At 35.2% G+C, this 13655-nt stretch overlaps 1 protein-coding gene across 9 annotated transcripts in view; it reads left to right on the top strand.

The window, feature by feature from the left end:
• CDH12 (cadherin 12) overlaps positions 1-13655 on the top strand; it is a 539049-nt gene that overhangs the window by 476804 nt on the left and 48590 nt on the right. For all 9 annotated transcript variants that reach the window (XR_005259646.1, XM_038160521.1, XM_038160530.1 and 6 more), the window contains one exon: positions 13241-13428. Coding sequence is in view for 8 of the 9 variants with exons in the window: in XM_038160521.1 (XP_038016449.1) it covers positions 13241-13428 (188 nt within the window). In the remaining variant the exon portion in view is untranslated. The remainder of the gene's footprint in view (positions 1-13240; positions 13429-13655) is intronic.

The raw sequence follows: 13655 nt of genomic DNA on the forward strand, positions 1-13655 counted from the left end.
CAGATCAGTAAACTGATATTTTTGTTAAAACTAGTAGGAAAAAACTAATCTGAATGATTTTATTAGTAAAAATGTATTTCCAGAAGTATTTTCTTTCTTCCCTAGCTCTTCATTAGTACAGCAGTTTTCTGCATTGCTGTGCATGTTTCATTGTTAAAGATAGATCTTTTTCGTAAATATTAAAATAAATATTTCATATAAAAATTTTATTTTTGCCAAAACAAGCGGAAAAAATAAGGCAATTACTTAAAAGGTAAGTACTTTTCCTATCATAACAACAACGTTCAAGTAATTGAAAAAAAATTGGTATAACATAACAGTGCCTTTGAGCAAAGAGGAGTGGACAAAAGCTGTGTTTGTGTAGGCATGCATCCTGGTCCACAAGGGGACTGATGGCCTTTCTCTCCCAGCTACTTATGTACATGATAGCTGGCTAAGTAAAAACATATTTAAGCACATAATTCCTGAAAGCTAATGGGCTAACCCTAAACTCATCAAGCAGAGGACTAGTCTGAGCAAGCTGCCAGGACAGCAATGGCTTGTTTCCAATTCTTAAAATAAGCTTCAAGAAAAAATGGATGGTTTATATCTACTTCAACATTTAAATGACAAAAACTGCATAATTAGTTGCTATAAATTATGCTTTATGGAATCAAACTAATTAAGTGAAGTGGTGGATTCATACTTTGTAATTTTATTATGCTTCAGTTTCCCAGGCTCTTTCTTTTGTTCACTGCTGACAGAGTGAGTGTGAGATATAAACTCTTATATGCGGAGCAATAAAAGCACATGTGAATCATTTTAGTCAAAGGAATAGTATGTCTTTTTATTTTAATATGACATAAATATGCTTTTAGAGAATAAAGCCCTGACATAGAAAAAATGCAGTTGAATTTTAAAATGTATACACTATTTATTCTCATATTAACAAAAAAAAAATATTTCAAGTGTCTTACAAAGTCATTAATAAGTTTCTTTTTAGGGTGTGTATTTTTGGATGTGCCACCTCCTGAATTTGCTTTTCTGAACTCAAAAGAACTATGTAGATAAAGTTATATTTCATCACATCATTTCCAGCTAACAGAAGTCAATTTTGTGAGAGAATGTTTAAAAGCTTTCTCTAAAAGAAGAGAAATTAATTTAGGTTTGAACCCAATATTTGAATTTTGTCTACTTGTGCATGTCTTTCCTTTAAAAAAATGCATCTCTTATGGTCAGAAACCATTATCTCAGGGTGGGTTTGCAACCACATTTAAAATATTCAGACAGCTGTAGAGCAAGGCCTAAACATCACAAGGGCCATTTTTTTTGCTGTCATTGGTCTTTCAAAAAGCAACTCAATGAAATCCATCAAGATAGTTTGCATAAAAGAACTTGGCAAATTTCCAGAAATGCTAACATGTTTGGAAACAAAAACGCAACTATTCAACTTTCTGGTGGTGACACCTAAAATAAAGTAAGGCTGAAGGATCATTCCTACAACCTTGCACATCAGTCCATACTGTAGGAGTTTGCAGGTAAGTGGATTAGGATTTCACCAGTGGCCAGCACAGTGCATTTCATAGAATATATTAAATCCTCTATTGGAGACAGCAGAGGAAACAATAATCTTAGAGAACAATGTTCATAAAATGGACAATTCAGAAACAAACAGAAAAAAACCTTTCATTTATGCAATTCCAGGAATTTCAGTGTAAGTGAACAAGACCTTTGCAAACATAAACTAGCCCTTTATTCTCTCAGTTATTTAGCCTTGGCATGGCACTTGAATGATCTATTAACTGGATGATCTACTATATAGACATAGTATGTATTAAATATTAGGAATAGGCTTTGCATAGTATTACCCTTTAGATTGCATCTTTTTTCTGTGATTATTTATTGGTTTGTAGTTTATTTTAATAGGCTTACTGTCAAATACTACAATTTGTAGAAATATTTAAAAAGAAAGAACAACCAAGTGCTGAACTGGAAATAGCGTGCCTATACGTGCATTTGCATACACGCTTTTTAGATTGAAAACTCTTATTATAGTTACTTATTTATATGTTATTGTAAGCTTAGTACATCACAGAAATTGCACATGCATTAATTGTCCTAAGTTTTACTACATTGAAGCTGGTCAGTTTTTAACTCAGTAAACCAAATGTGGCTGATTCCATTCAAGTGACTTTGAACAAGTCTAGCTCAGATTACATTGAAAAACTGGTTCAGAAGCAGAGTGCAAGGGAAAGGTCTTCTGGTCTACAAGAGATAGAAAGGAAAATATTTTAGTCCATTGCTTTGGATAAGTGGCTTATGATAGACAATGATATCTACTTTTAAAGATTTCAGAAGAATGCATCACAAATCCTACACAGTAGTGCATTAGAAATCTATAGAAAAAGATCATGTGATTAATAAATTGTTCTGTTCACTAATCTAAATAATTTAAATAATGAAAGCAGAGATTTGATTTAAAAATAAATAAGGGATATTTATCCCCTCCTTCTTGTACAATATAGAACCAGAAAACTTATTTACTTTTCTTTAGCTAGCAAATTTACTCAGGATTAAGGTTCAGATCTGCCTAACTAAGCATTTTAACAAGTCTGCATGAGTTTCTGGAAAGTTGTTCTACTCCCTGTAATTTAGATATGGAAACATGGCTTCTCTTGGTATTTCTGTTAAAAAATTGTGTTTTGTATACAGCACTTGAATCTCAGAATGAAAATGAGTCCATCTTTCATTGATTAAAGAATTTGCCTGGCAGACAATATGCTCTAATTCAACTCCAGCAACTAATTACTTCTGTTATACCAGTCGGGAGATACCTGCACAGGACAGGTGGACAGATTTGTTGCAGACTAGCCTGCAGTCATAGATTAGTTGTGAGGCTGAGCCAGAACTTGCTTTGAATCAGAAGAGGACAGAAGGTCAAATCCTGATTTTCTCCATCTTTAATTTTCTAATGTCTATGCCATAAGACATAAAAGGAAAAAAACACCAGCTTGATCCTGTTAACCAAGCTTAAATTGTTTAATGTCAGAAAATCTTCTGCAAGTCTGATTTTCAAAACCTGTGAGTTTTGAATAAATTAAAACTTCATTTTTGAGTTAAACATGTTCTTTAACCAAGCATTTCAAACAGTGATGGAAGATAGGAATGCAAAGGCTGCAGAAATGAGCTCATGCATTTGCAAGCCAATCAGGAAAACAACACCCATTTTGGATTGCAATACTTTTGACTCAGTACTGCTATAGCATCAGAAAAACTACAGTCAAATCAGTACGAGAATAAATATCAGCTGACCAGTATTTGCACAGGGCTCTTACAGGAATCAGAGGACAACCAAAGGTAGCTCCTCTTTATTCCAGGTTCCTTCCAAGTCTCACACCTCTGTACTATTTGCATTTGTTTCTCACCTGTTTCATCCTCCTTTGGCTTCTCTTTCCTCCTCATCCTGTATATCCTTATTTTCAATATACACTCTTGTCTCCACTCTCCTGTGTGAGAGAGACATATTTATCTTTGATCTCATTTTCATCGTATAACTGGATTGTGGCCATCTCCTCCTTCAACTCCACAAGTAGGTTTTGGTTTTTTTTTTTCTTTCCCAATGGTAACACTACAAAGAGAATTTATATTTTGCTGAGTCACTCCCAGCTCTGCATTTCTCCATATTTTGCTATACTGAAATCATGAGTCTTCACCATTCCAGTCTTCACATCTTCATGTTACTTGTTTAAGCCACTACCCTGTCACATAGCTCAGTAGCCCCTGCCTGCTGTTTCTATTTCACTCACTTGACTTGCGTATTTGACAGGTAGTCATAAAAAATCCTCTGTATTTTACTTTTCCCTTCACCACCATTTAATCAGTGAAATTATGGGCATTTTTACATAAACTTAAAGAAGTTATACAATGGCTTATTACATTTTGCTTTTCAAAGCAAAAGGACATGAGAATATCTGGGAAAGTTCCTGAAGTATTACCTTATCTGTGCTGTTAGTCTTACAACAGTCAGGGCACAGTTCTGACCAACACCAAGTAAAGCTTTCTCAGAGAAATTCAGGGCATTTGGAGAAATTAGTACAGGTCAGGAACTATTTTCTGCAGTCACTTTCCATGAAATTGACCTATTTTGGTGTGGGTAAAAGAATTTAATAACATGGAATTAGGCCATTTATATTGTCTGGCTTCTGGGCCACAGAACATGGCTGGTACATGAAATTTCTTTGTATATTTGTAACGGGTTTGATCCTATGCTTTTTAATCCAGGCCATGCAGCCCTCTTTGGGTGACAGTACCCCACAGTTAATTAGCCTTCTATAATTATTTGTGTGTGTCCAACGTAAAGGAGTTAAAATTTAACCTCTATAAAAATTTCCATTTACACTTATACCAAATTTTTCTTAATTTTTTTCTTATTCCTTTTCATATCAGAATTCTTCATGCACTATTAGAAAGAGCTGATTTTCCCCCCAAGGTGCATGTAACCTTAGTAAAAACTCCCTGGAAACTTCTTCTCTTTTTTGTTCACTATTGCATGTCCTTAATCATAAAGCATCTTGAAGAATGAATCATTTTATTCAGACTGAATAACTGAATTCCCAACAAAAACAAACTAATTGGAAGAAAACTGAGAAATAAACTGGAGAGGGAGATATTCAATTACCACAGATTCTCAAAACACTAAGTGTTTTGCAAATTCTTTGTCTGCTGCACTTGTATTGTTTTTTTAATTTTCTCAAGAATGCATAAGTAGCAAAGGTTATCTGAGGACTGTTTGAAGTATGCATTGAATGAAACAAAAAAAACTGTTTAAAGGTCTGAATTGAGAGAGATTGAACCCTTAGCTGCAAAGCAGAGCATAAGCCCAAGTATAGCTATTTCTTTAAACTACTCCATGGCAAATTAAAAATATAGCTAATTTCTCACTGACTGAAATGCAATGCTCTGATTGCACTGTAAACAATAGTCCAAGAAATACAAATAAGCACAATTGTGATTAGAAGTTAAATATTATCTATTTGTTGTAACATTCTGTTGTTAATTCATTTCCCTTCTATCATCATCTCTAAGTAGTAATTGATCATTAGCAGAAAGATTAGGTAAATTGTTTTTAAGCACTATAATTATCATAATAGTAGATTATTATCATTAATAATTGTGTTTTACATCTGCTACCTTATGTAGAGAAGGTGCAAATAAATAGAGTTCATAGAAATTCAACAACCTTTGGCAGGAATCATGTCATTCATTGCACTACAATGTGTTTTCTGTAGGGAGTGATGAAGAAATTATTCATTCAAAACACAGAAGTATTTAGATTGGATGCATGAAATTACTCTCAGTAACCTTGGTATGTCTGAAAAGCCACATGCATCTCCGCCTACTCTGATATTGAAAAGTAGCTAAGGCTACAGATTTAACAGCATGGGGTTGCCTTGCAATGCTTTGAGAATTGGTTCCAAAGTGACTCACTGACAACAGTGCCACTTGCTGTGTCACTATCAGTTCTGGCAGCATCTGCCTTTCTCCCTGAGGTCTTCCATCTAAGTAAGAAATCAACATATCCTTTCTGCTTCTAACTGTGGTGAGCTTACTTTCTGAAAATTTAGAGACTACAGGGCAACATAAAGTGAAACAGACCATATGTAATTATCTAATTATAATCACAGTAGTTTAGGCTCATGATTTTCAAAAATATCTAAGAACTGCAGTTGTATGCAGAATTTCAGCAGTGCTCCACTCCTTGTAAAAACATTAAATGGGATGCCCAAATGCTTGCAACAATCCACATGGTCCTAATGACAGCAGCAGGAGCTGAGCTGAAGATACCAAGAAGTTTGTAACTGTCTTCTCTAAATCCAAAATACATCTTCAGTATATTTACAGAGAGAAAACTATAAAAATAAAAATAAAAATAAAGCAACAGAAATATTCTAGAGTATATTTTTTAAGTTTTGTCTGGAATTCATGACAATTGTTTTATTCTTAGTGGCTTCTATGGAAAATTTGTTGAATTTGTAAATGTGATTGTCTGGTGCTCACAAGAGAGAGACCTGTAATTAAGCACTCATGACTTTTGCATTTTATTGCAAAATGAAGCAGTATTTATAAGGAGAGTTTACTTAAAGCACTTAAATTATAAAACATAAACATCACTTGTGATAAGCTGAGCACATCTGCTATAAAAGTATAAGCGAAGACAAATGCAAAATATGCAATTGTTATCCCATTCTATCTCTATTTTCCTATCAATATCACACACTAAATCACAATCAATTAAGAAAACTGCAGAGAGTAAACCAACACTTGAAACGAAGTATAGGAAACTATTATAAACATGTACTTGATGGTTTCACAATTTCATCTTGAGAAGTAATATTTTTGGCCTCATCCTGTGCCTTCACAGGGAAGAAAAGTAATATGGAGTTCAGGGAAAAAAACATTGTATGAAATGTACTTAATGAGTATGTAAAAATCAAGTCTTCACAAGGAGTTTTTTGAGTAATACAGATGTTGAGCATGCTTTGTTTAGGTGATTTTAGGGATACAACTAAGGTGTGACTTGGAGGACTTAAGATAGGAACCTAATTTTCTTAGTCAATGGAGAGAAAAATTATTCTTCCAATACAGATGATTTAGAGCACCTGACTTAGATCCTAAAATAAATGGTTTGGCCATATTCTTAAAAGTGAATGAATTGTAGTAAAAGTTGTGTTATTATCTCTTGTGCAAGAACGATAAAGACAATATGAAAAGGCTCCAGCAAGATATTTAGGAAGCAGGGATGTTAAGCAGAGCATTACAAACTCTATTTCCCATCCTTGAAAATATACTTTCTATCATGTTAATGTTTCATATGTATCTTTCAATTTAAATTTTATAGAGGGAACAAGTGTATTGATTTACTTCATGGTGACAGTGTGATCACCAGAATATTACCAACCAACCTACCTGATAAATGCCAATTACATGCTGCCTGGGATTCTGAAAAAGGAAAGACATCTTCTCCTGAAAACTTCTTTTCTATCTATAAGACATGCTACACCTTGATAATTCTTTATAACCACTATTTAATTAATTGATTCAAGCTTTTCTACTATATCACCCCCCAAAATTATTTCTCTCATTGGATTATTTTGTTTGGCAGTAATTTCGAATTAGTAGACTGGATGTGGAACTGGTTTTCCACATAAGCCTTCAGAGATACAGAAAGCTACACTAACATGTGAATGCATTGGCAAAGTCAATTTTTTCACAAAAAGAGGAAATGATAAATATGGCATCTGTCGTATACAACAATAATGTCAGGATAAAAGCAGTTACTCAGGAATTTGATTAGTTCTCCTCAGCCCATTGGAACATGGAAACTCCATAGTGTCTAGAAGAAACTCCTCTTTATAAACTTGAGGAATTTATAGAACCTAGTATTTTCTTACCCTCTTGGTAAAACTATGCAACCATGCAAAGATGATATAAGATCTTCAAAGAAGATTAAGTTATCCTTGCCTCAGTATTAGGATGCACATCTAAATGTGTGTGGCTCAAAAGAACTCCTTCAATAATTATTTCTTCATTATGTTGTTAAACAGAGTACTCTCTGTTGCAACAAGTATTCTTTATGCAACAACAGCAGACTTTGAAGGCAAAAGCTGTGGGCTTGACTATCTTGAGATAATAAAAATGAACTGGCATTTCCCATTTCCTGAACCCTTGCTCCAACAAGGGGGATGTTCATGTCTGTGGAATTCTTCTCTGCAGTGGTTAGGTGTATTTTTAGAAAGCTATATGACAACAACCTTATCAGTAGGGAAAAAAAAATAGCAAATGTCTACAAAAATTATACCAGTATAATGAAAATAATTTTTCCTTTAGGAAGGTGGAAGGAGGATGGCTTCAAAAACACAGTCTGCTAACTCACCTCAGGGGGGATAGAGGGTTGGCTCAGGAGCCAAATAGAGCTGGCTCAGGAGCTGCCAGCTCTAGGGAAGCTCCATCATGCAGATTATCCTAAACTAGGGTAGGATCAAACTCAAAATGGTTTTTGTTTCTGCTCTTTTTCCCTTGAAGTACTGGTGACCCTTGAACATCCACAATCTCTGCAGCATGAGGAGGCGTATTTTTCTAGGTGTGGACTTTGGAATCCACAGAAGAGAACCAGAAATTTTTAAGCATGGTTATGTTACATCTAATGAGGCTGTAAATCCTTACTCAGAGAAGTGCGTTAAAGACTGGAAGGATCCTTTCCATAACTGAAGTTTTAGAAGCCCATCCCAGATCATGCATGACCAGCATCAGGCCCATGGTGACACAGCCTGTCTTTTTTTCCCCACACAATGTCCCAGCCCCTCTGCAGGGCACAGAGCCACATCCAGGAAAGGAATAAATGCATCTCACTGCTGCGCTAAATCACATCTTCATAGTTTGAGGACCATATGCATCAGAAGCTGCTATTTATTAGGCTGATTAGCTGTTGCTGATGTAGCAGGTTTAGTATATTGAGTGTATGCTTAAATATTTACATTATACTTTCCCTTGCCTATTATACAGTAGTTAAAATGCCACTGAGAAAATATGAACTCTTTCCTTATGATTCTTCCTAAACACACATAAATCAGTGTCTTTACAACCTGGATCAGAACAAAAATTAAAATGCCTTGGTAATTTAATTTAAAAAGACTATTACAATACATTGTCTGGTGGGTTTGGGTTTTGTTGTTTGTTTTTTGTGTTGTTGGTGGTTTTTTTTGTTATTTGTTTTGTTTTGTTTTGTTTTGTTTTTTGTTTGCCTATCTGTTTGGTTTGGTTGATTTTGTTTGTTTTTATTGTGAGGATTTGTTTGTTTTCATTTTGTTTGTCTTGGTGTTTTGCTTTGGTTTGGTTTTTTCCTGAAGAAACATTAAAGATTTAGAAGAAAGAGAGATCAATTATTTTACTTCAGTGTTTTTACCTTTAAGAATGATGCTATTGTGGTCCACTGCAATGCAATACTTTGGCAACTGCCAGAAAACTGAAAAAAGTACAGACAAAGAAAAATCAGGAGAGGATAATCTTGCACAGTACAAGTATGGTGACATATTAGAAAAAAAGTTCAAATAGCATTTGCAGCTGTTTGATTGAAGGCCATTATGCATTTAGCTTAAGTCCTTGGATGCTAACCTGGGTTATTTCTTAATGGTTGTTTTGCTGATAAGAAATAATAACAGTTTTCATGTGCTAGTCCTATCAGATCTGAAAAGCTTTTTGGTAAATGATGATGTAAACTTCAAGTGTGGAGGAACAACAACAAAAAACCCTCTTTTTAAGTGAAAAATAAACAAAAAAGCACCTAACATCTTTGTAAATAAAAATCAAACCCCATAACAGCTTTTGAGCCTTAAAAACTAAAACTAATCTAATCACATCAGAGGAACTGTAAATGTGTGCTGCATTTCAGTCAATATGACTGATTACCTGTCACTTACTCAGCTCTGATTTCTTCCGCTGTGCGTTTTGGAACCATCTTTGTTTTAGAAACTCAGAGGCAGAGTGTATGAATTGTTAGCTAACCTCTGCCTCATTTTCCTTAATGATTTTAGGACTAAGCAATAAGTCCTGTCAGTTATTTCAGCTTAAAAGATTCAACAGCATCATCACTCATTTACTTTTATCATTCTCACTGATGCCACTCAACATGAAAGAGAAAGTCCTAACCAAGCAATAAAGCAATATTTATTCCTACCAGCTTTCCTATACAGGAAAATATCCCAACTTGCATGCAATATATGTGACTAAAATCAGCAAAGTGGGGAGCCAGTTTCAGAGTCCAATTTGGTACTGCAGTTTTAGGAAAGTCAAGGCTTTCTCCTTTGGTACATCCCAAAATACAGGAGCAAACTTAGAAAACACATTTAAAAGAGATTTATGCAAGTAGAAGAAGGATTTTTGTTGGCAAAGAAGTCACATCAACAAAATTTGACAGAACTGTTTGAGCAGCGTAACCAGCCACTGCATAAGTTTGTCTGAAGTGCTTGTTCCATCATTCCTGGAAGCTGAAGAGAACAAGGTTTTCAGGACCTTTGGGAGTAAAAGGCTATTACTCAGGCCTGTTTCAATATATCTCTACAGAAAATGGAGGTAGGACTGTATACAGGCAAAATGGACAATAAAAAATGAATAATGCTAAACTGTCACAGCAAATCTACAGCAAGAAGCAATGTCTGCTGGAAAAAGCAAAATAAAAATCTACAAAACTGTCTTTCTATCTCATTTGATGTATAGCATATATTGATAATTTCAGATGTCCTCCCTACAAAGACTGAGCCTTTCTGAGTTCAAGAACCATTTGGACAATGCTCTCAGGCACATGATGTGGTTTTAAGGGAGTCCCGTGCAGGGTCAGGAGTTGCAGTCAGTGTTCCTGTTGGGTCCCTTCTGACTACACATATTTAGTGATTTTAGGATTCTATTATTTGAGGGTGGGGAGGAAGGGAATGAGGGTTTCATGCTATATATTATCTTCCTTTGAAGTTTTTCTGTGAGCTGGCAGCAATATATATTGTTTGTTTTCATTTATTTTATTCTGAAAGTAAGTTGTCACAGTAGAACAGTTAACAGCTTCCATGTGCTGTGAAGATAATATCAGAGAAGGACAATGGCACTGTAATTACATACTACATCTTTATAAATATGACTCTTGCAGGGTTGAAGACTGTTTCAGAGTTTCAAATTAGTCTGAATGACCCCATCGTTATTGCTGTTGAATTTCTGGAAATTATGAAATGCCAAGTCATTGAAAATAACTGATAAAAGCCTAAACAATGTGAAATGAGCAATTTAGTCTTTCTTTGACTTCATGTAAGTCCCATATGCTTTTCGGCCAGGTGCAATATTTTATAGGAAAATGTTTGTTTTAATGAATCTGAGTGATCTTCAGATCACTAAAAACAGATAAATTTGTCAAAGATGGAAAAATATATGATCATATGCTCTTACATTTAATTTTCACTAAAATTGTGGATGTAAACAACAATGGCTGCAGCAATGATTTCTGTTATACATTATAAGTGCCTGTAAAAAACTAGGACATCAGGGCTAAGACTATGTTGTGGAAACTTAATATAAGATTCAAGTGTAGATAAATGCCTTTTTGGTCTCTTTTCATCATAATTTGCATAGCAGAGACCCAGTAATACACATGTTCGTAAATGGCATTAAATAAAAGGAGGATTTCTGGTTGTATCATGAATACCATGTTAAAATTTTTTTCTTTAGTCAGAATCACTAAAATACATCTGAGAAATAGCTGAGACTATCTTGTCATGACACCATTTTGTGTCATAATAATCCTTTCCTGCTGTTAGAAAAACACTAAGAAGTCAGCTTCCTTTAGTACGTTCCCTTGGAAAGAAAAGTAGTGAAATGATAATTGCTCAGTCTTTAGCAGCTCAGTCAATGGGTACATAGAAACCTATACTGTGAATGTCCAGAAGTAAATGCTGGGACAAGCTGACTTTGCTTATGGGGAATTTCTCTAAGAAAAAAGGCAAATTTTGCTTTCTGGTATATTTTGCATACTGTTGGCCAGAGGGGGGAAGCAAACAGAACAGATTTTTTCATAGGCAATCAAACAGATGATTGTATGAGTATTATACCTCAAATGACGAGCTCACAAAAGAGTAAGCCTGCTCCTAATCCAGCAGTGCTAATGTCATTTTGTTCCTCATCTGAAAATATTGTGAAGCTGAAAAAGCTGACACAGCATGCATTGTAAGGAGATAACGACAGGGAACATTGTCTGCTGTTTAATTCAGCGGCTGAAGGTGAAAGTCATCTATCCTGCTGTTACATAATATACAGCTTTTCAGAGCCTCATTTTGTGATGTGTGGCTGAACCACTGCCGGGCGGAAATCTCTGAGACAACCCCTTAATGTGCCTCCCAAGAGTCACAGTTGCCTGTCCTGCTATGCTGTTGAAAAAGAGGTGCAAATTTCCTACTACATGTCACATGTAGCAGAAACGAGCAGGGCACTGCTGATGTTTTCTGAAGGGGCTGCTCTGTGAGAACTGTGGAACATTGGCACAGGAAAACAAGATGGACCAAGGGAAACAAAATGATGGGGCTGGCTTTGCTGAGAGACCAGATGAAGTGAAACAAACATTCTGGGTTCAAAACCAGCTCCAAAAGTTGCTGGCAGTGTTGACAGCAGAGACTGCTATGTGAAGAAAGGTGAGCTCTGCCTGCCCACTGTAAACACTGATCATGGAGGTGTTCACTGGCAGCTGAGCAAAGTAACTACTTCAGCGAGAGGTGCAGCTAAACACGGAATACCGAAACTTCAGGAGCAGTGAAATAGGTCAGGGCACTGTGTTACAAGCCCAGGCCTGCTGCTACTGCTGTTGCTAAAATCAAGGCTGCCTCAAAGCACTTTGGACTTCTGCGTTTAGCTCTATTATGTCTAGCATTTTCCAGCATGGTTGTTCACCTGAATGAAACCATTTTCTCCCTACATGCCAGCAGCAATACTTATTTTAAAAGTGTGTAATTTTTTGGTGGTTTTTTTTTTATTTTTTTATTATAGCTTTTAGTAAATAATCTGAAAGCAAAAGTGTTCTAAACTAAAAATTGTTTAGCTCTGACATTTTAGTAAGAGCACCCTCTGGTGGTTCATGCATGAACAATGTATCTTCCAAAAGGAGTTGTACATTTATAGTACTGAATTTTAAAGAAATGGGTGAAAACTTTTTCCACTGAATTCTTCCTTTCAATCAATGTGAAATTCATAAATATATTAAAAAAAACCACAAAAAACCCCAAAAAACTGCAAAAACAAGCAAAAGCAAAACAAAATTAAAAACGAAGAAACAAAAAAAAAAAGAAGGAAAGTGTTTAAAAACATATACTATCTAATTCTACTACTGTCTATAAGTACAATTTCATTCAAGAGAGATTGAATTCACATTCAATCACATGTGAAAAATTAAAGATAGAAACATAGATATATATCTCAAGAGCTATAGATGCTAATGCCTTCACAGTTGCAATGGACAAAATCTAGAATCTATGGAAAGTCAATAGATAAAACTGGAATATATTTTTCAAAATCTTTGTTGTTTTTATCTCCTAATTTTAATTAGATTATTTGGGGGTTTTTTTGTTGTTGTTGTTGGTTTATTTTTTTTTTTGCCCAGACCCCATAATTTTAATTAGAAATACCTGGTTTTATTACCAAGAAATCCCAAGAATGACTGTCTACCACTTTGTCACAGGTATCTTCCATTTAAAAGTACCTGAGACCTCTCACGTTGGTTCTGCTATTGGACGGATCAGAGCTGTGGACCCTGATTTTGGGAAAAATGCAGAAATTGAGTACAACATAGTTCCAGGAGATGGAGGAAACTTGTTTGACATCATGACAGATGAGTACACCCAGGAAGGAGTCATTAAACTGAAAAAGGTATGTGGCACCAATGGGTGGATGTGCCTATGACTCAAGTGGTAAACCAGGTAAGGGAATGAAACATTTCACAATTTTACGTCATAACTAGCTCACAGTAGTAGCGCTACGTAAGTAGTTTACATCTCTATTTGAATCCACGGTTGTGATCTTCATTTTACAAGGCATTGCAGTTTAGTCTTTCATTTCACATACAATTAGGTGTGATGTTTCATAAATAATGTCGT

This window comes from Motacilla alba, chromosome 2, assembly GCF_015832195.1.
Source record: "Motacilla alba alba isolate MOTALB_02 chromosome 2, Motacilla_alba_V1.0_pri, whole genome shotgun sequence".
Classification (NCBI taxonomy): Eukaryota; Metazoa; Chordata; class Aves; order Passeriformes; family Motacillidae; genus Motacilla; species Motacilla alba.